The 22,314-nt window shown below is 37.3% G+C and overlaps 1 protein-coding gene across 1 annotated transcript; it reads right to left on the bottom strand.

Moving 5' to 3' along the window:
• Positions 1-6,766: 6,766 nt before the first annotated feature.
• On the bottom strand, positions 6,767-21,398 carry PGRMC2 (progesterone receptor membrane component 2). The gene is made up of 3 exons (XM_063310096.1): positions 21,000-21,398; positions 9,650-9,805; positions 6,767-8,694 (listed from the first exon to the last, which is right to left on the bottom strand). Exons 1-3 carry the CDS (start codon positions 21,358-21,360, stop codon positions 8,597-8,599), a joined length of 615 nt encoding a protein of 204 aa, XP_063166166.1. The 5' UTR covers positions 21,361-21,398; the 3' UTR covers positions 6,767-8,596.
• Between the last annotated feature and the right edge of the window lie 916 nt (positions 21,399-22,314).

The following is a 22,314-nucleotide window of genomic DNA, read 5'->3' as shown; positions in this document are numbered from 1 at the left end:
TCAGATGTGTGCATATTAGCTTTTAGTATGCATTCTTTGTGGTATATTTGCAGATTTTATAAAAATACAAAAAAAAAAGCCCTATGGTGTAGTATGTGTTCTTAAGCAGTATTGTTTAACTTAGTGCGGTAATCGTTTACTAATCTGAATGGAAATGCCTGGGACTGTTTACAGCAATAAATTGAACCAATGTTGACTAGGAACTTGAAATGTGGAGCTACAATAACTTCACTTATGAAAATGCATTCTTACATTGTTTGTTGAAGCTATATTATGTTGCAGAATTACATATATTTATTAGGCACTAAAGGGTCAGTGTAGTTGCTACTAAAGGAAAACAGTTTTTTAAATAAATAATGGGGTTATATATGGTGACAGATGTAGAAATTTAAAGTTTATGGCACTTTTTGCTGTGTAATTACAAAAATTACTTGGACATGGAACCTACATTTCAGTCTTCCTGATTTCTCTCTTGATGATATTCCTGGATGTTAATATCTGACACACTTTCCAGTTGGTAGAAGGCCATATAGTAATTAATGAAATAGGGTTATTCAATTTTTACAGAAAGCTTGTACAATTTGTGGCCTCTAGTCCTGTTAATCCTCTGTTGTACACTCTCAGAGGTTAATAGCGTTTGTACATAGTCAGAGGAATTGTAAATGACTAGATCATGAAAGACAACCTGTGGCCCTCCAGGTGTTTTTGAACTACAACACTTATAGATCCAGAGGTACAGACTATTGATAGTTCAGCAGCATCTGGTAGGCTACAGATTCTTCTATCACTGTGCTTGATGGGTTGCATGTTGTCCAGGTCAGTTATGGATCCTGTTGGCAGGATTGTTCCTACATGTTTCTCCAAAATTTCAAGTTCTAGAAAATGAAACTCTGAAGTTGAAGTATACAAATTAAATTTGTTCTTAATTAAATTTTTAGAATCCCATGAAAGGCCATAATAAATATTGGCTTGATTTTGAGTAACAAAACTATGTTATGTTATCCAAATGATAATAAGAGTGAAATTGGGGTAGAAGAGATGTTTCTAAGCATACTCCTGCATTAAGTATTACAAAATTCACAGCTCTTATTCAGATGTTACTAAAATTCTAGAATTACTTTTCTTTCCTCTGCTGTATCCTTCACTGTGGCTTGGATTCAGACAGGTGCTTTGTGCCTAAGAAATCAGGTGTGTAGATGCTGTTTTCCAACATCCAGACTACAAAATCTTATTGCTGGCTTTTTAAAAAATAAGAATGTACATCTTACTGTTGAATCAGAATTCTAGTGGTGCTTTATAAAAATTTAATACTGTATAACAAGAGGAAGGATTATATTAAAAGTAACATGAAAGCATACAACACACAAAGACAGAACAAGTCAAACTGAATTTACAAGGTGCAATGAAATAAAAGGTTATTTACCCAGAGGAAGGCATTCCACAATTAGAATATAATTGAGAAGGCTCTTTTTTACTATATTTCTCTATGATGAAAACTATGTGGATAGACCATCTTTAGATATTTTGGTTCCAAAATGTTGAGAATACTGTTCACCTGGCCAGATAAATCACTATCTATCTTGTCTGGGATAAACACAAATTTATTGGCCTTCATTCAGTCCAATATTGTGTGTTCAAATGGTATTTAAAATATTTGCACTTGCTTTGACTGAAAAATATAAAAATATAAATAGAGATAGATAATTTCTATATAGTGATGGCATTCTAACCTTTTCAGTAATAGCAGTGTGTGGAGGACTGTCATGCATTGGCAAGAAGAAAATTCTTTTATTAACCAGGAGCACTTATCTAAATGGACATCCAACCCATTAACTTTCAAGTTCACATGACCAAGACTACTTTCTCTTTTTGCTATATATTGGTCTGCAAATCTGAATGAAATGAAAATTCTAATATTGCAGAAATATAATACATGGAATGCTATCAGTAAAAGACAATTTTTTTTACACATAATTGTCTTTATATATAAAGTATAGCATAGAAATAGATTTTACTTTAACTTGCTATGCCCTTATCTATTACTTTCTTCATGTTCAGCAGGAACGTACACACAATCACAACAAGATGATTCTGATCTCTTTCCTTCCCTTTGGTAGTTTCTAATCTGTTAGATAACATCAGAGAGCAAGGGTAGGTGGTTGTAGTAGGAACTATCCAGCTTCTTAACAGTTATATGCTTGGAGATGAAAATTACAAATAAAAAAAATCTGCAGAAAAAAAAATAGGATTCACCCTGCTTTGTAAACTGGCTTCTCTGTGAATGGCCTCCCAGCAGTACATGCCTCCAAAAAGCCCCTACAAGAAAGATAAGCCTGCAATTTTTAGACTTGGATGGGTTAGGGGGTTCTAAGGTGTAAATGGATACTTTAAGTCTAGTAAAGACTTAAAACATCACTTGAAACTCAAAAGATACTAAATGTCCCCCAAATTTCTTGGTTTTAAAGTGGTTAAAAGGTAACATGGAAGGCTTAACTAACTTGTTTTGCAGCTTAGCCCATCCCCCAAACCACAAAGCAATCTGACTGAAAACATTGGCCCCACCCACTCCAGTAACATGCCACCAGCCATGTCCCTTACAACCCCTCAGACAAGGCACAAAAACAAAAAAATTCAGTCACCTGGCAAGAATGATTGCCTCTACCCATTTGATGGGCTCATTAAAAATACCACCTAGCATCACAAGAACTGCTTTGTGGAGAATCCCTCCCAGTGGGGATGGAGTGGGAAAAGAAATGGGTGTGAGTGCCTTCCTCTCTGTAGATCTCTTAAGACAGTCTTGTGCACTACACAAGTTACTACATATTTACCCACTACTATATAGTGAGCTGGTGGGAAAGATAAGGTTGTAATCGAAATTATTCAACCCCCATTGCAAATCACGTTGATTGTTAAAATTTACAGACTTTCAGCTGTTTGCAATAAACAAATCAAACAATTGAAATAGCTCAACACAACAAATGGTTAAGTGGTGTCCCCAAAGTCAACTGAAAATGCAACTTATAATGACTTCTCCAGTCTCAAAATTATTCAATCCCTACTTAATAGAGCACCCTTTTGCTGTTATGAGATGCATAGCCAGACACCAGCTTCTGGCAGTGTTCCTGCGGAATCTTAGCCCATTCCTCATGAGCAATGGCCTCCTGTTCAGTAATATTATTGGGTTTGTGTACTGCAGCCGCCTTCTTCAAATACCACCAGAGATTTCCTATGAGGTTCAAGTCATGTGACTGTGATGGCCACTGAAGAATCTTCCAGGACTACTTCTGCATCCAAGCCTTAGTGGAATTTGAGGTATGCTTGGGATCATTGTCCTGTTGGAAGGTCCAATGACACCCAAGCTTCAGCTTCCTTACAGATGGCATGACGTTTTCTCCTAGGATTTTCTGATACTTCAATGAATCCATCTTGCTGTCCACACGCTGCAGGTTTCCAGTGCCAGAGGATGCAAAGCAGCCCCAGAGCATCACCGTGCCACCACCATACTTAACTGTAGGCAGAGTGTTCTTTTCAGCATATGCTTCATTCTTCCTCCAGACATACCGCTAATCCATCAGGCCGAAAAGTTCCAGTTTTGTTTCATTGCTCCACAGAACAGAATCCCAAAACTCCTGTGGCTTATTTATATGATTTTGAGTATATTGGAGCCAAATTGTTTTTTGTGCTTTTGGGTCAGCAGCGGTGTACGTCTTGGAGTTCTGGCATGGAAACCTTCTGTGTTTAGTACGCACCTTACTGCGCTCACTGAAACCTGTGCCTGTTGCCACCAAGTCTTGCTGCAGGTCTTTTGCAGTCACTCGAGGGTTTCTCTCCACCTGCCTTCTCAGAAATCTGGTTGCAGCCATTGACAGCTTCCTTTTTCTGCCCCATCCAGGGAGTGTAACCACTGTTCCTTTAACTTTGAACTTGAGAACTATGCTTCCAACGGTGTCTCTAGGAACATTCAGTGCCTTCGCTATCCTTCTGTATCCTGTTCCTTGTTTGTGAAGGGCGATGATCTCTTCTCTTACCTTTCTGGACCATTCTTTTGACTTAGCCATACTGTATTTCTACCATGCAGTCAAATGTGACACTCAACAAACCTCTAGCCAGTTCAGGTATTTCATGTGTTCCAGCTCAAGCACACCTGGTGCAACTAATGAAGCCCTTGACTAGTTGCATCAGGTGTGCTTGAGACAACACCTGTTTTGCATACTGTATGTGTGCTGTTGTGACGGATTCTATTCAGGGGGTTGAATAATTTTGAGACTGGATAAGTCATTATAAGTTGCATTTTCAATTGACTTTGGGGACATCACTTGAAGCATTCATTGTGTTGAGCTATAGTCTACACTACACTAGCCACTATCTGGCTGCTGGACCTCACAAGGATTTCCCAGCAGGAAAAAGCAGCATGAACATCAAACTGCTGTGCCATATGAAAAAATTGCTTTTATTTGATTTGTTCATTGCAAACAGCCGAAAGTCTGTACATTTTGACAATCAACCTGATTTGCAATGGAGGTTGAATAATTTCAATTACAACTGTATATTTTTTATATCTTAATTATAATTTTATTATATATAATTTGAGAATGGCTCATTCTACTGCGTTTGTGTGTGCTCACTATAGAAAAGGGAGCGTTATTTGAAATCAACTTTATTTCTGTATTTGGTAGAGAGGGTTGAAGCGCTCATCTTTTCTCTAGCAAAATGTTCATGTGACACACATTCAGTTAATACAAGGCTGTGCTAGATATACATAAACTAAACATTTATTCCATAAACAAAGGTTAGCAATAAAGGATCACAAAAATGTCTTGGTTTTTTGTTGCTGAAAATAATCATTTGCCAGCTGTACCAAAGCCTTAGTGTTTTTTTAAGTGAATGACCTAAGTCTTCTCATGCCTTCTTTTGATAGGCAAATTTGGTAAAATAATCAGTAGCTGGGTAATTTTGCATGGAAGAATTGCTCATAGGCAAATTCTAGAAATGCTTCTTAAGTTCTTTTGGGAGAGTGACTATGGCCTCTCCTGAAGACTCCATTTGTGGTGCTATTTTTGTCCTAGGAAATTTGAATAGCCAGCTAATTAAATTATTTGGATCTACAGCTGTTGAAAAGAATTGTAGAATTGTAAAAAACTGCCTAAATGAAAGAGCTAAACTTATGGGATGGCGTTGAGCCATATACCACCATGTTGAATAGGTTTTTATAGTGCTTGTAAGAAAACCATGTAATTAAAAACCATGTTTTTAATTCAAATGTTTTTGCTGTTGAGAATTAACAAATCTGATAATCCTTTCAGCGAGTTACCAGGACTGGAACCACATACAAACTGTAATAAATAAATCATATTCAATTTTGTTTTAAAAAATGCATGCGATTAGTCCCTTTTTCTTTAAAAGGCAGCATATCAGCAAACTTGGCATCAATTTTTGAAGAAATTGGAGTCCAAGGAGCATGTATAACTTACCATTCATAGTAACTGTGGCTGGGATGCATGGACCTGGATACATGTTTTTTCATCTCTAGTTCTGAATGGGGTTGCACTTCCCTAGATAGAACTGGTGTGCAACCTGGGGGTCTTCAGCACCTGCTGAAGCAGATGACAGGTATAGCCAGTAAGGTCTTTGCACAGACTTACCTGGTGTGGCAGTTGCACCCATTCCTGAACCAGGAGGCCCTTCTCATCATCATTCATGCCTTGGTTACCTCAGGTGTGGACTATTGTAATGCCCTCTACAAGGGGCTGTCCTTGAAGTTCACTTGGAAACTTCAGCTGATCCAGAAGCGGCAGCGACAGCAGATATATCTATATATCTTACCTATCTGTGTGTGTGTGTGTGTGTGATATATAGCACCTCACTTTGCAAATTGCACTGGTTACCAGTGGGGTTACAGGTGCAGTTCAAGGTGCTAGTTATCATCTACAAAGCCCTTTTATAGCATAGGGTCTAGTTACTTTGAGAAACCATCTGTCTCTGCCCACCCTGTAAGTTTTGACTTGGAATATTCTGCATCTCATCTGTTGAACAATGTGACCAGTGAGACCCAGGACGTATGTCTCTTCTGTCACAACATTGCCTTGGGAATTTGAATAGCCCCAATCCTGATCTCCCTTAAATAAGTCTTGAGGATTTGTTTTTTCCCTAGGCTTTGAGTTAGGATGGGATGTGGGCTATGGGTGTTTTTATTTCTCAGATGACCATCTTGCTTTTTTCATTGGCTTAATGTTCTTATTTCTTTGGTTTTAAATTTGTACACCTCCCAGAGTCACTGAGAAATTGGGCAGCTTTAGAAATGTGAAACTTCCAGGTTTCCTGTTGTGATTCCCTTTGCTCCTAAAATTCAAGAATTATGAAAAGCTGCTTCTCTAAGGGAAAACTAGCAGTACTTTTGTACTCTTAACACTCGACATCAATTTTTAACTTATCATGTGGAGATAAAATGTTGAGATGTGACATATGTGAAAGAAACTGCATAGTGGCTGGAGCCCTGAGGGCATTCATTCAGAAATGCTAAGCAAAGCAAACCCTGTCTGTAACAAAATTACTGTCAATACATTTTAAAGGCATAACTTAAATCTTCCACTTGCTTATTCATTATGCATAAATACTCAAACATATTAAAGTGGGCAAAACAGTGTGAAGAATGGTTTCAAAACAACCCCAATTTTTTGACAATATCTACCTCAAATAAGGCCAAGATTTCCTTACCATACTGTTTCCCTATAAGGAAATCAAAATGAGAAGTACAACACATTAACAATGTATTTACAGAACACTTTATTTTTTTAAAAAAGAACACAAATTGTTCATTTCTCAAAACAGACTGCATAATTTCAATTGTAGAATAAAATTTTGGAGTAGAAGAGTTATAACTGGCTCGTCAATGGAGGCTTAGACATTAAAATTAGTAAATGCAACGAAATGTTCACATCAAAAAAACAAGGGGGGGGGAACAGCACTTTTCTATAGACACTGTACCAATAATCACCATTCATAGACCAACCTGAGCAAAGGCCAGAACTATTTGGTCATTTTGGACAAGATATTTTTCACATAATATTTTTGTGGAAGGTACTCTAACAGATGTACTGAAGATCACATTTCCCTTCTTGCCAAACTCACTGCTGTTTTATTGCATGCTTTTCCATCTAAATGTTGGGTACGACAGCTAGCTTAGTGTTCTGAATAGTTTGCAAAAGCCTGGAAGAAAATTTAAGTTCCATTTTTTAATGTACTTGCTATATCAAAAAATAAAGAAGTTATGCAATTAATAGGCTGAGGAAAGAAAATGACAAATTCAATGAAATCTAGTAACCAAAGCATTTCCAGATGTATGTTCAATGCAGATATATGCCACTGTTTTTATTTACTGAAACTGTCACCTTTTGCATATTACAGATGATGAAATTATTAAAAAAATAGCTGGCCAATGGTTTATTTAATAACAGTGCAAAAATATTAAGTCATTTTCTTTTTTTTCCTGAAACATATAGAGTCCTAGCCACCAATACTAGCTTTACAGCATCTACATAAAGTCTGACAGCACATTTGGTATTTTACATGCTTTATTAAAATTGTATTCATATTTACAGTATCTGCAGGAACAATCCTCCCACTTCTTGCACTCGAGCACCCATACCCATGCATACCCTCATTTCACAATGATATGAGGTTAGGCTCCTCACCTTCAAGGAGCTCCCTGGGGATGGAAAGGACTAATTGAGCTTATTTAAAAAGCAAAGGGAGAATGCATTTGGCCATTACACTGTTAGAAGTTTGCATGTGTATGTATACAGACCCACATTGTGTGTGTGTGTGTGTGTTTTTCTTTATATTCTATATACAAAATGACATCAATTGTTCCAGTTAACTGACTGTTCTAGCCAATCTTTGATGCTGCTTTTAGTGACTCATGCTATATTTTGGGTTTTCCTTTAAAACAATTCAAGTCTAAGTGAAATAAGGCACAATTATTTTGAACTGATTCAGGGGAAAGACAAGCATAGAAGGCAGGTTTCAGATGATAACTTCTGCAAATAAATTTTCCTCTATCCTTCAGGAGAATCTTATCTGAAACCATGTAATCTGCAGAGATCTAAAATAGTTTTCTGTCATAGAAACCAACAGCCCACAAACTAGTCTGAGCATTCCCATTTATTATGTTTCAGCCACTATGTTAACTATGGATTCCTTAAAAGAACTAGGTTTGTTTTCCATTTAGGGCTCAAAGAGTAGAAATTACACATGAAAAATATAAGCCTGTAAATAACAAAGTGTTCAAAGGCTTCAACATGCTGCAAGAAATTGTTTTCTTTGAATTTTAAATACCTGGCCCCCATTTCATTAATGAAGCCTTTCCAGACACATATATATTTCAACAACAAAAAAAAGGGAAAAAAAGAATAAATGTTTGGCAGCACAAAGAATGCCTAGTGATCAAATCAAATCTTCATCAGGAAAGGATCATATACAAAACATACTGAATTATTTTCTGTAGCAGTTGAATTGTACCCAAAGGTGTAGGGCATTCTTTGATGGGGAATAAAAGACTGCAGTTCCAAAGGCCCCTGACTTTGGTGATTTACAAAGTTCAATCTTGTTTAGTGTGATCCTTGGTATCTTCTTCATCTGTATATTCTGATGGTTCCTCTCCTGGCTTTAGGAGTCTACCTACATAGTCATATTTTTCTGGAAAAGACATATATGAATTACAACCCCAAAAAAGTGTATTTTAGTATATGTATTTAAAAGCCAGTCTATATCACACTAGTCTTATTAAGTAAGTTTGTTTTGAAGCCAAACATTCCCATAATAAATGTTGATATCATAAACATGCAAGTTAATTTCCTGGCTGTTTTGTTACTGGTTTTTTTTGAAGTAGTACATCTCTTCTTATATTGCAAAAGGCACTCTTAAAATGAAAAGGCATATGCTCTCAAGATATGTGATGTTCATACCTTTTGTCACCGTACAGAAAATATTATGTGTTCACCTTTAAAAACACCACATGAGAAGCAATACTAGGATTTAAGGTGAGCTAGTGGGCCCACATCAACTCAGAGGGTACAGAAGCTTCCAGCTCTTCTGTATGGAATAAATTGAGCTAAGGTGACTCAAATACAAGGATAAGAATATACTGCTATCTCTGAAAGCTTCAAAAGCAGATCTTTGAGATGTAAGATAACATAATTTGGAAATTTGGGAGGTGTCCCACTTCGCTATTATCACTCTCAAATGGCCACTTTTGTCATTACAAGCCCCAGTGTAGGAACCTCCTAGCTCATGAGAATGAGGGGGAAAGATCCTAAGGCAAAAAACAAAAAGATTCCCCTCTTACTTGCAGCTGTGACAAGAAGTTGTGGAGACAGTATATAAATCAAATTCTTCTATATCCCATTTCCTCTTTTGATGTGTGGGTGTTGGTTTTTTTGTATCTGACAATGGAAATCTAGTAAAGTTGCCTCCTATTATTTCTTCCCACAATATTTTTAAACTACTCTATTGTATTTTAGAAACAGAAATCACTACTATTATAGTAAGATGTCTATATGCTATTTGAAAAATAAATTTAAAAGCACCGAGCAGTATTTCTACAGCTCATTTTCCATTTGATCAAAAGAAATTTCTCAATTAAAATAATTACCTTTAAACTGCATTTCCCATTCCCTAACGCTTTCCATTTGCACAGCATTTAAGTCCGATAGATCATCATATTCATCTCTGAGTGCATCTTTATCTAGACAGAAAGTTGCTAGCCCCCTTGAGGCATCTCTGCCAGCAAATATTCCATAAGGACCTTCTGAAAATAGAAAAAAATACATTTATATGTATTTAATTGTATACTGTTCATTTTTGTCTATACAGAATGAGTAAAGCTTTCGTTACAATAATTTGAACAATCTATTAGACTAAAGATCTAATCTACTTGAATACTCGTATGTTCAATTACTTACTTTTTTTAATTCCAGAAATTTCTTTTAGAAAGTTTGACAAAAGCTAACCAAACCATCATTTACTGCAATCATATGAGATGCTGTCAGCTATACATTTCTATTTCAGGGTCCTAAATGTAAAATTATTCTATTTTACCTGGGCATAATACCAACTAATGGGATTTGGTAAATCTGTTATTGGATTTACAAACATGAACTTTCCTCTAAAAAACTGATAAAACAACTAAGTATCCAAGCTAGCAAAGCAGAGTCATTAAAATGGATTATATAAAGCAATATCCTACGCAGATTTTGCACAAAACTGTTTTAAAAGATGTTGAATGTATTTATACACAGTTAATCCTTGCTTAATGACCACAATTGGGACCGGAATTTCAGTTGCTAAGCAAAGCAGTCATTAAGCGAATCCAAACCCAGCCATTAAGCAAATCACTGTGGTCATTAAGCAAACCATGTGATTGTTAAGGCAATCATACAGTTCCCCATTATTCTGCTTGCCGGAAGCCAGCTGGGAAGGTTGAAAATGGTCATGTGACCACAGGATGAGGTGACGTTCGTAAATGCAAAGTGCCCAAATTGTGATCACGTGACTGCAGGACACTGCAATGGTTGTAAGTGCGAGGACCTGTCACAAGTCGGTTTTTCAGCAGTGTCGTAAGTCCAAACCGTCACTAAATGCATGGTCGTTAAGTGAGGGCTACCTGTAAAGGCATTTAGTATTTTCGTTTAAGCACAATACATAGCAATTCAAATGAGAGATCATATTCCTTGAAAATTTAGGGTGCTTGACTATCTTTAAAAAAAATAGTAACAGCAGCCCAATATTTATCAAAATAACCTTTGGAAGTACCTTATCGGCAATTTGGGGGGTTATATAATAATGGAATCTGTGTCTACTAAAAACGTACAGAATTTTATCACATTGGAAACAAGCTTTATGTTTTTACTGAAAAAAACCTGACCATTTATTATGTATCACTGAATTGCAGTAGTTCAGTATTGCAGAATGCACTTGGACACTAGGCTGACTAAATAATATATGCATATATGAATATGTATTTATTTGTACCTTTGAGTCAGTGTTGACTTCTGGTGACTACCTGGAGTAGTCCCTGCAGTTTTATTGGCAAGATTTTTGGAAGTAGTTTGCCAATGCCTTCTTCCTAGGGCTGAGAGACGGTGACTGGCACAAGGTCCCCCAGCTGGCTTTGTGCCCAAGGCAGGACTAGAACTCACGGTCTCCCAGTTTCTAACCTAGTGCCTTAACCACTATACCAAACTGGTTCATTCATGTGTGTGTACACACATACACACAAATGATTTGTGCTAAAATGTGAAATGCAAAACTGTACAACTATTTTCTCAAAGTATTTGTCTATAATATTGAACAAGTTGCTTTATAGTGTATTAGCTTATTTTGAAGTGACCCTTCTGCAAACCTAATGCTAAATGTCTGCTAAACAATCACAGAACAAATAATGTTAGGATTTATGTATCAATAAGGGAGCTCACTGGTTTGAGATGGGCAGCTATATAAATTGAATAAATAAATAAATAAATGACATTTAACTCTACTAGCTCTTGGTTTAAAAAAAAAAGCATAATTTTGGTCAAATATAAAATTAAGATACAGACCCCAGGTGTAAGACGCTCAACGTTGCACATACAGATCATAAAACTTTTCAATGGATGTTCTCAGTTGGTAAGGCAAATAAGAGATCTCTTGCAATCCCCAATGATTTTTACACAAGCATAAAGATTGAGATAATCTTATTATCGAGCAATTGCTTCGGGAATTATAAGGTCACTCATGTATAGAAAGTAGAACCATATCCAACCTGTAAATATATATTTGCAACACATAACCAAGTTTTGAAAAATGAATCTCCGAAACATTTGCCCATATTAAAATGCTAGGCCTTCAGACAAATGAATATCTTGGTATAACTGAGTATTTTTTTTCTGTCACATTTTTTGTATTATGGCCAAGTACTATAGTGATATTTTTAAAAACACAATACAGCAAAATTAGCTTTAGTTTTACACACTTCATTCCCACATTATATTTAAACTACATACTGAGAAGGAATTCAATTTTCTGAAAAAGAAAAAAAAACCCTATGAAATCCTACCCCTACATCTAATTCTGCAACATGAACACAATACTATCAATTATTTTTTAAAAATCAGCTGTATTTTTGGTACCAACTTTCTAGTACTCCCATTATCTTGCTAAAGTTGTCATTGCCTTGCTAAAAGCTATAATAAAGTTTAAATTATTGTAAACTATTTCACCTAAATAAGTCTATATCTAGAGGTTCTCAAACACCCCTGGGAGCTCAATTTTTTTGAAGATAAACAGGCCTTAGCAGGCAAAACAGGAACTAGTCAAAGTTGAAGCAAATTCTGAGAGATGGTTAAACCTGTGGGTATAGCCGTTTACCACAACCATCTGCCAGGCAGAACAATTTTATTTATTTTTTTACTTATCCAGTACCTTATTTGTTTAGTATTTAATATTTTATTCTTATTCATGAAGATGGCCATACAAATTCATTTTAAGGTGCCACAGTTTGCTTGAAAATCCCTGCTATAATCTAAAAGAGCAAATACATTTATTAAAATTGAAAAGCAGTAACATTGTATGAAAGAAGCAGTAACTGTTTATAATGTCACAGAAATGTGATGTTATCCATAGTGCCATTTTCTGAAACTGTTAAAATTTCCAAGCCTTAGGGGTAAGTTCCTTACAGAACACACTACAGTAGTTTGGTTAGAGATCATACAGAATGCAAAATATACAATGGCCAAAATTATACAGTAGAAAAGGTAGACAACATAACAATATCCTATTTCTTTAATTGTGTGTAAACAGTCCTAAATCACCCTAATTCAGATCAATACTGCAGGACTAAGAAGTTTCTTTTCTACCATTTTTCCCCTGAAAAACCTCTTCCCACAACTAGAGTTCTTCATTAAGGAAATAATTGGAGGCGAAGGAGAAGCACATAACTGTCAGATTACCCCCCCCTTTTTTTTTTTTGCTTTTGAAACATACAAAAAAAACCTTAGCATCAGAAGGGAATGAAGCATGCTGTAATTCATACAAATCTGTCACTGTGATTTTTCAAAAAAATCTCTCTGACAAGCAACATGATGCCCCCTCCACCTTCCAGCACAGTGAGCTCCCAACGGTGTATCAGAGGCTGAGTTGTCAGAACATTTTGAGTTAAAGACAAAGTACATCAGGAACTTCTGTCTTGCTTTAACTGATTTACACCTTCCTTAATACTTTATTTTGTGTCAATGTCAGGTTCAATCTACTGGTTCAAATTCATTTGACAGCTCCTTTTTACAAAGAAAAATTACAAACTAATGTTAGTTTGGTCCTTAGTCTAAAGAAAATAAACCAACCCACCTACCACACAGCTAGTGTGCTAGCCAATGTTTTTAGTGATACTTATAGTACTTGCCCAACCAGATACACTAAGGCTTCAATTGGAGGACTGAACAAAATGCCTCTTACAAAACACTCATGATCCCACTGAATTTTAAACATGTTTGCATTTTAAGCCTTCCTTGATTTCAAAAGAAAAATTGTAAGCATGTATTTTACTTTTTGCTTCTTGGAAAAAAAACTATTCTAAAATTTGGTATGCAAAGACCTCAATTGTATCATACATTAAGGGAAAAAAATGTAATGGCCTAGGAACATTTAGAAGTTCAGCATTCAAAAACAAAGATCTTTTCCCAGGATGAAACCTTAATTTTGTGCTCTGCTCAACATTTGGGACCTCAACTTAAATGAACTCACAAAAAATAAGAGGAACATGTGAAACTTCCTAAGGAATTAGTTTATTGTAAAAAATGAATTCTATGCAATGTGAAATGGTAAAAATCAGAAGAAAATATTTATACATTTTTTTTAAATGGTTCTTTCAGCTCAGTCTCATGTGAAGGATTCTCTCTCCTACTTTTATCAATGGAACTGAGAAGAAACTACCATTGGTTGGATCATATTATATGTCTCTTACAAACTCATTGTATACAGTCTCCAGTTATATTATTTTCAGTGACAGATGATTTGTTATCCTGACATACAATAAATTAAGCTGTAGAAGATTAAAAATCTAATTATAGTAACTCACAAGGATTTATAGTCTTAGAATATGTTGACATAAAATAACATAAACCACTTTTCAATAAAAGTGTCAGAATATATTGGCCTAGTGGATGTGAGCATTCATTTCTTATGAAAGTTAAAATCCCACAGGTTTGAATATAATCAGTTAAAATCTGCATATGGTGACTTTGCCAAAGCAAACCTAACTCCTGGCCTTGAAATTGGCATGGGAAAGCTTACAAGATTTTGGAAAGGAGTGCCATTTGTGTTGTATTCTAGAACATTAAGTGAAAACAAGTTTAGATTTAAGACAGACAGGAAGCATGGTGCTAAACTCTTCAACAAACTAGCTTTTAATATTTCACTTCCCTTACAATTCCACTTATAGAAGAAACAGCCAACCTTATGTCAAAGATAGCCAATTTTCTTCAGCGGATTCTGAATTTTCATCTTAAAAATTGGCTTTTGAGGGACATTTGGGGTATGGCCAACAAACTGATACAATAATTGGAGTTTTCACAGTTGCTGTCTCATGGCAGTTAACGAACAAGATCAATGCATTAAGGGTCCCAGAGACTTGTACTTATTTTGACCTTTAATGTAGCTGGGGAAAAAAAATGAAAAATCAGCATGATCTAGAAATTTTCTGAAGGCCACAAAATGGATGCTGGAGGGATATATAAAGCTCATAGGCTTTGCACTTCTGTTTTGAAGTGTGCTCTTACCTCTTTTTCAAACCTTTAATCCAGTCTTCTGGCATAAGCTGAAGATATATTAAAGGTGTATATCTTTTCTCAGAAATTTTACTCTCTAGATCTGTCTCCCATGTCGCATTGAACCTTTATTATTTAATATTATACATCATAATCACTATTTCCTGAATTTTCTACTGTTCACAGAGAACTTGGAAAAAAAGTCATGCTTGCTACTAATACATAATTGATTTTTAAGTAAGGTATAATTAGTATGTAATTCTACCTTACTTAAACTGCCCAGAGTCCCCCGATGGGAAGAGATGGGTGGGGACAAATTTAATAAATAAATAAATAAATGTGATTGGTTTCTGGCAAATCCTAATGTGACACTAAAAAAACAGATCTTCCTTTTTTTTTAGTTTTGTAGCAGGTGTAGAAAACTAAAGGAAAAAGAAAGGGTCTATGAAAATGTTGAGGAAGGGAAATGTACAAAACTTCTAACTATAATAAATAGCTTAACCTGAAAGTATAAAAAACAAAACTACAGTTTCAAATATGCAATGTATTAAGGGAGTAAAAAAAAATCCTTCTATACTGAAAGGAAGAATCTTAATTTTCACATTGTATGATACTTAGCACTTTCTGCAAATATAATACAGTACAGTAGTTGTTTTATATGGCCAGACACATACTTCAGAGAAAAACTACATAGAGCTCATGGATACTTCTCCCCACAAATAGCTTTATTATGTCTGCTAGACTCCCTGCATTATATATTTTAAATTTCAATTTAACAAAATTAAATAGAATCTGATATGCTGTAAAACACTAGTGTCAAGTATGTATTTTTTTCTAAAACTGCTTCTGGACTCCACAGATACTACAGGCATTCTTTTTAAATTTAAAAAAAAAGGGGTGGTTGCTGTCTAATGCTGGGGGGGGGGCACATGACCACCTTTTCAGAAAAAGACAAAACAAAGACTAAGGAGCATCCTGAAGAGTGAAAGGGGTTGTAAACAACTTTACCAACACGCCTTCTTGGAAAGAGATGTTCTGTGACTGTCAACTCAATCCACGACAATCCACATCCAAGGCATGCATGCTTTCAAAATCCCAAATGTGCCCATTGACCCTAAAATGTTGCATGCTCTGCACTATACTAGATTGGGGTGGGGATGCTTCCAACAATTCATCAAAACACGTTGACTGACATACGTAAGAAACAATCTAAAAAGTGAACAAACAAAATCTATATGCATCTCAAATGCAACCCAGCTGTAATCCCAAACACACTACAGGAAAACTTGACAGGGGAACAGGAAATGCTCTCTTGATGAATCTCTTGTATGTACAATTTAAAACATAGCACTAGGTATGTTTAATTCCACTTTTTTGCACATGTTTCTCAATCAGGTTTTAATCATCTTTCCTCTGATCAAATGATTACTTCATTATACAATACTTTCTATTACTGAAGAAAATATGAACAAATTAATATGAAATGTTAAGCTCCAGATTACTCCTTTTCCCCTTCATTCACCTATTTATATTTCAGCAGATTCATTATATTTCTGCTAGTTTATTTACAAGCCAATTTCCACTTCAAAACCAAATTCTGATGTATCAAAACAATTATAAAAAGAAACCATCTGGGCAACCAGATATTTTAATTTTTTCCCTTTAGTAACTTTTCTTGCCCTATTGATGTTAAATCAGGAAGAGTTCAAATCCAGCCAAACCTAAGCATTTTTCAGTCTCTAGGAATTCAGTAGGAAACTAAGGCATGAACGTGAATATATCTGAAATTAATAGAACTGGAAAATGTATACATTTAGATATTCCGTGTCCAATATGGGATAAATGGTATCTTGTTTACCAATCCTATTTTGCCCTTGGATTTAGTGGTTTAGAATTTACATTTCTACCATTTATTTCAATCTCAGATGCAAAAGCCTATGCCATATTCAGACAAAGATCACAGATGTACTCATAATTGTATTTTGAGATGGTACAATTTGTTTGAAGCCCATTATATCAGAATACCACATACAGATACATTTAGTTTCTCATCAGGGATAGAAAGCTGACCTTGTAATCCTTGTTTAGCAACCACACCTGGACCAGCAACTTGGACATTAAGCAAACTGTGCTTATGATTTTACTTCAGCTTTCCTTTGCTTTATAGCATCAGAAGGATATCCCCAACCAGAAGTGTGAGCCCAAGTGGCAGGGAAGGTTTCCAGAACTCGACTCACAAGGAAGCCAGGTAAAAGGGCAAATCTTATAGCCCTTTTTCCCCACTCCCCCACCCTTTGAAACGCTCACTCCAGTGCTGGGATAATTAACAAAAAAGAGAATTATTGTTTGTATTTACATTCACTGGAAAGGAAGGGATTACAAGAGAGTAAGCAAGCACATAATGAGAAACAGACATAGAAACAAATATGCTAGCACCAGCAGTTTGCCTAGCAAGCTGCTTGGGAGGCAAAAGAAAGCCTTCAGTCTGAAACTGATTAGGGTCTTGTCAGTTAAAGGCAGCAGCTGTCAGCCCAGGTTCTAATCAACTAATTAAGGTCATAGAGCTGAGCGTAACTTTCTGTTAGCACTTTTTAGGAACTGCTGCACTGCTGAGAAAAGCAGCTGAGGAAGAGATAGTTTAAGCACTTGCTCTGCTCTGCAAGAGGGAGAAGAAGAAAAAAACAGGTCAGGCACAGGACAACGCATACTACCTGACTGTAATGGCAAACACATGACTGAGGGAGGGACACTGTGAAGGTCACAAATGCAGGCATTGGTTGCAAAGTTATTTTTTTACCACCATCATAACTGCAAACAGTTGCTCTCTGAGGCAGTCACTAAACAAAGATATAGTCTTTGTTTATAATACATTCTATAGTGCCTTCTATAGTACATTCTAAACCACAACAGGGCAGAAAGTTATTCTTCAGGGCAGAATTCAGAAGTCTTTCCTCAAGAAGTGATTCACAATAACAATATTATGTTTCTGGGCAAATCTGATTTCTGCAGCTACTGCATTCAACTGTTTGCTAAATCCATGTTCACTTGGCTCCTTCAGGTGGCTGGAAAAGTGTATGAGGCTGTATTTGGGAGGAGATAAATAGCTCTTTGAATCAAGGAAGGTGTGACCTGCCTTGAAAGAGGCAGTAGTGTGCACCCTAAACAGTAGCACTTTATGGAATTCAGATGTGCCTTCTATCTTGCAACACCTATTCCCATCCCCAAATTTGGCAGGCCCTGATTCTGTCTTTAAGGAAGACCCTAAAGTCCTGGTTCTTCCCTCAGGTGCTGGGCCAGGGAATATGAGCTTTCTGGAATCATATGAGGCGTTTGGGCCCCAACATAGTATACTTTACACTACTATGTTTTACCTTTATCATTTTCCTGCACTGAAGTTTTCAACCCGTTAGCCATCCAGAGTTGTTTAACAAGTTAGCAGCCATATACCATCAATCATGGTATCCTGCTGGACATTCTATGAGGAGTAAGAGTAAAGGGCACTATTCGGCAGTGATTCTCCTACCTGAATGGATGGTACTGAGTGCCTAGAAGAAGAGTGGGTCAAGACCTTGGCTTCTCCATTGAGGGATGTCACAGAACTTAGCTCTCTCTCCCCCCCCATGCTTTTCAATAACTACATGAAACTGCTGGGAGAGTGACATACGATCAATATATTGATGACTGCTAAACACTGCTACCCAAAACTGAGCCAGGTATGCCGTAGAGGTCCTAAGTCAGTGTTTGGAGGCTGTAAGGATTTAGATCAGCCTTTCTCAACCTTTTGACCCTGGAGGAACCCCTGAAATATTTCTCAGGGAACCCCTGCACATTCAGGCTCAAATATAGGCCAGAAGTTACAAAATTATTTGTTTCATGGGTAGGCCTGTATATATTTTATTTTTCAAACTTCTATTACCGCCCATCTGGCCCAAGAAGGGGGACTCTGGGCGGTTTACATATATGCATTAACAGTGATCTTAAACTAAAAATAATGCAACGTGCCTCTCTAATGTGAAGTTGCCTGAATTTGAAATAATCTTTTAAATAAATTGTGATCTCCCAGGGAACCCCTAGTGACCTCTCGCAGAACCCTGGTTGAGAAACCCTGATTTAGATGGTCAAAACAAGGTCAGACAGCTCCATGCAGGATAGAATTGCTGTTTATATGTGACCAATCTGTTTTGATCCCAATCACTATTTTGGCTGCATTCCCCTTAAAAAGAGTAGGACTGCAACTTGGGGATCTACCTGGAATTGTGGGTACTGCTTAAACAACAGTTGGAAGCTGTGGCCAGGAGGGCCTTTGCCCAGTTGGGCTGATGTGCCAGATGTGGAGCCTTTTCTGGTAGGGATTCCTGTGAAACACTGACTCATATCCTCATTACTTTGAAGCTAGTTTATTGCTTTTTTCATGGTGCTGCCCTTGAAGACAATTCAGAAGCAGCAATTAGTTCAGAACACAACATTCAGCAGTATGACACCTATGCTGAGGCCACTACACTGATTGCCAATAGGCTTTCAATCCTAATTCAGGGTGCTGGCTTTAACCTTTAAAGCCTTATATAGTTTGGCACCTATGTACTCACAGGACCATCTCTCCCGGTCACAATCTTTGCCACTCTGTGGTTTATATTCCCAAAGGATTGGAAACTATTTTATTTCAAAAGGGCTTTTAGGAAAGACAATATATTTGGGGCACATTATTTGGGTTCTCTGTAATGTTTATACTTTTGAGTAAACTGTCTTAAATATAAGAATTGGTAAAAAATTGTTGTAATTGATAAAGCTATTATTTGGACTACTTTATAACTAGTTGTAAAAGTAATGTTACATACTCAATATTTACAATACTGATGAACAAATCAACCTCTGCTGTGTTAAGTGTTCATCCTACAGAGTAAACTACAAAACTGTGGGAAGTCTTGTTTTAAAACCTGGTACAATAATTTGCTGCAAAATACTATTCATATGTCCTTCCTGAATTAACACAAATATCTATGTGAGCAAGATCTAGTGGCCCAAGTAGTATGTTTGCTACTTGAATCCACTAGTACAAGCTGCACATAAGCAACTTGAAATATATTTTAAAAAATTAAATGGGTTACACTGGTGTCTCAACTACCTTGCTGGCTTTAAAACTATATTTATTGGGGGCAGCCACCATCTTAAACAGCATTCACAATTTTTTTCATAAATACAGCAACTACTACAACTCATTTTGCATTGTCTAGCAATAAAGGAATTTTAGTGGTGCCCATATGCATGCTGCATAAAGTATAATAGTTTTTAAAATTATTTTAAAACTGTAACATTAAATAAAGTTCTTTATGATCCTAAGTATATGCAAAGATAGAAGTAAAGCTAGTAGTTGAACTATTGGCTTTTTTTAACCAACAAAAATTCATACCTAAATTAGAAGTGGCTTGCCTTGTGCCATATGTTTTCTTTCACTATAGACTACATATTTCATTACAGTTCTCTGTGATTCCAGTTACAATGTTGTACTATAAATCCATAATAAAATAGATTTTAACTATCTACTCCACTGAAATCTACGTAAGAGACTAATTTCCACAGATGTTATGAACTGGACTGGAAATTATCAGTACTGCAATTCCATACTATCTTAAAAATACATTGTTTATTTTAATTGAAAGCTAGGGGTTTTTCCCCCTGTACTGAGAATTATGTACACCTATTACTAAAAAAACTATGATAAGATCAGGACTGCCTACTCATATTCAGCACAGAACAAGATAGACTATGATCCATATATAATTCCAACTGTTGAAATATCTTCCATAATAAAATGCCAAGGCAGCCCTAAAGAAATGGCAACTTAACATCTCTACCCAGAACTTCGATCAGATTTAGAGACTTCTTTTGGAAAGTACATCTGTCTCCAGCTACTCACACAGATGGATAAAGGAATGTCCATATCTCTTTTATCTGCTATATCTGGGCTTGCACAAGAGATTAGCCTGAAATGTAGCTGGCCAGCTTGTGGTCCAGCGTACTGTGTGAACACAAGCGAACTAGTAAATCCTGGTTCAATTAACCACTGATTAGCTTAATGTATGACCTAGTTGAGACATTGTACTCCCTTCTCCCAAAGGCCTTCCTACCCCAGCAATACTAAGACACATTATGGCCCTAGCCACGTTGAGTTAAGAAGGAAGGGGCAACCCTGTTTTCTCCCCTCACCGGGCCCGTAGAACTTGCTGCCTTTGGTCACATCGAAGACTTTGCCGTTGACGGCCAGAAGAATGCGCGGCAATCGCGCGCCGTCGTACTCGCGCAGTTGCTCCAGAGTGAAGTCCCGCCGCTTCATGCGGGGCAAGGAGTGGGCCTGGCTCTGCTGCGCCGCGCCCCCCGCTCCGATCCTTTTGCCCCAGCGCTTGTAGACCTGATAAGCGAAAAGCGTCACGATCACCAGCGTCAAGATTAATAGCATGTCGAGCCAGCTTCCCCCGAGCCAGCTTCCGGTAGCGGCATCCGCCGTCTCCGGCGGGCCGCCGTTGCCGCCTTGTTCCGTCCTTAGCTTCCCAATCCCATCGTCCGCCATCACTGCCCAGCCAGCGCCTGCCTGAAAGGAACAGCTCCGCCCCAGTTGGGGAGGAGGGAGGAAGGCGGAGGCGGGGCACCCTCTGGGTTTTCCATGTCTTGCTGCGATTGGTTACGGTTAAGGACACGTCACCCACACTACCTCGCGCCCAGCAGAAACGTATAAGAAACAGGTGCACGCGGCTACCCAACGGTTGAATTCCAGCTTAGGGAAAGCTTCGTTTGAGAGGGCGGGAGAAATCATGAAGTGGAAGAACGCGCCTGCGCTCGCCCTGCTCCCTCCCCGCTTCATCGTATTCGCAAATCCTACGGCCTCCGGTTGCAGTCTGTCTGGGGTTTGGTGCGTGGTCGGGATTGCTGAAAAGTAGGCATGGTCGAGGCTGACGTTGCTGCAGGCTGAGCTCGGATACCTCGAGTGTTTTTAGTTTATCATCATTACTATAAATACGCTTCAGCGTCCCGCCCTGCATTATAAAGCAAGACTTAGCTGCTTATTTGGAGAAGGATTTTCGAGGCGGTGTTTCAGTCTCCTTTCTCCAGTGGATAAGATGTACAATTTCCCTCGTAAGTCTCAGCCTTACCCAACCTGGTTCCCTCCGGATGTTTTGGATCTCAACACTTACAATCTGCCGTCGAATTAGCTAGGGTTGTGCCTGTTGATCTCGTTGGTTAATAATTTAGTGTACTGCCTAAAACCTACACGTATTGTAAGAGGAAAGAAATAATGATTAGCATGTCCCGTCTGCAGACTTTTCTTTCTACACGTTAATTGTGATCTCTACCTCAGTATCTTGGATTGCTTCTCCGATGCTGAATTAGAATTTTAATGCGACAGATTGGAAAAATTGAAGATACGGATAATCATATCACCTAATTCGTTTAACCACATTTAGTTTTTGCTCTTCCTGCTTTTTGAAGTGCAGATTCTAGCACAGGACACCTTCTGCCCAGGAAA

The sequence above is a fragment of the Candoia aspera genome, chromosome 8 (genome assembly GCF_035149785.1).
Source record: "Candoia aspera isolate rCanAsp1 chromosome 8, rCanAsp1.hap2, whole genome shotgun sequence".
NCBI classification, from domain to species: Eukaryota; Metazoa; Chordata; class Lepidosauria; order Squamata; family Boidae; genus Candoia; species Candoia aspera.
The sequence above is the reverse complement of the archived record's forward strand: the minus strand, read 5'-3'. Positions and strand labels throughout refer to the sequence as shown.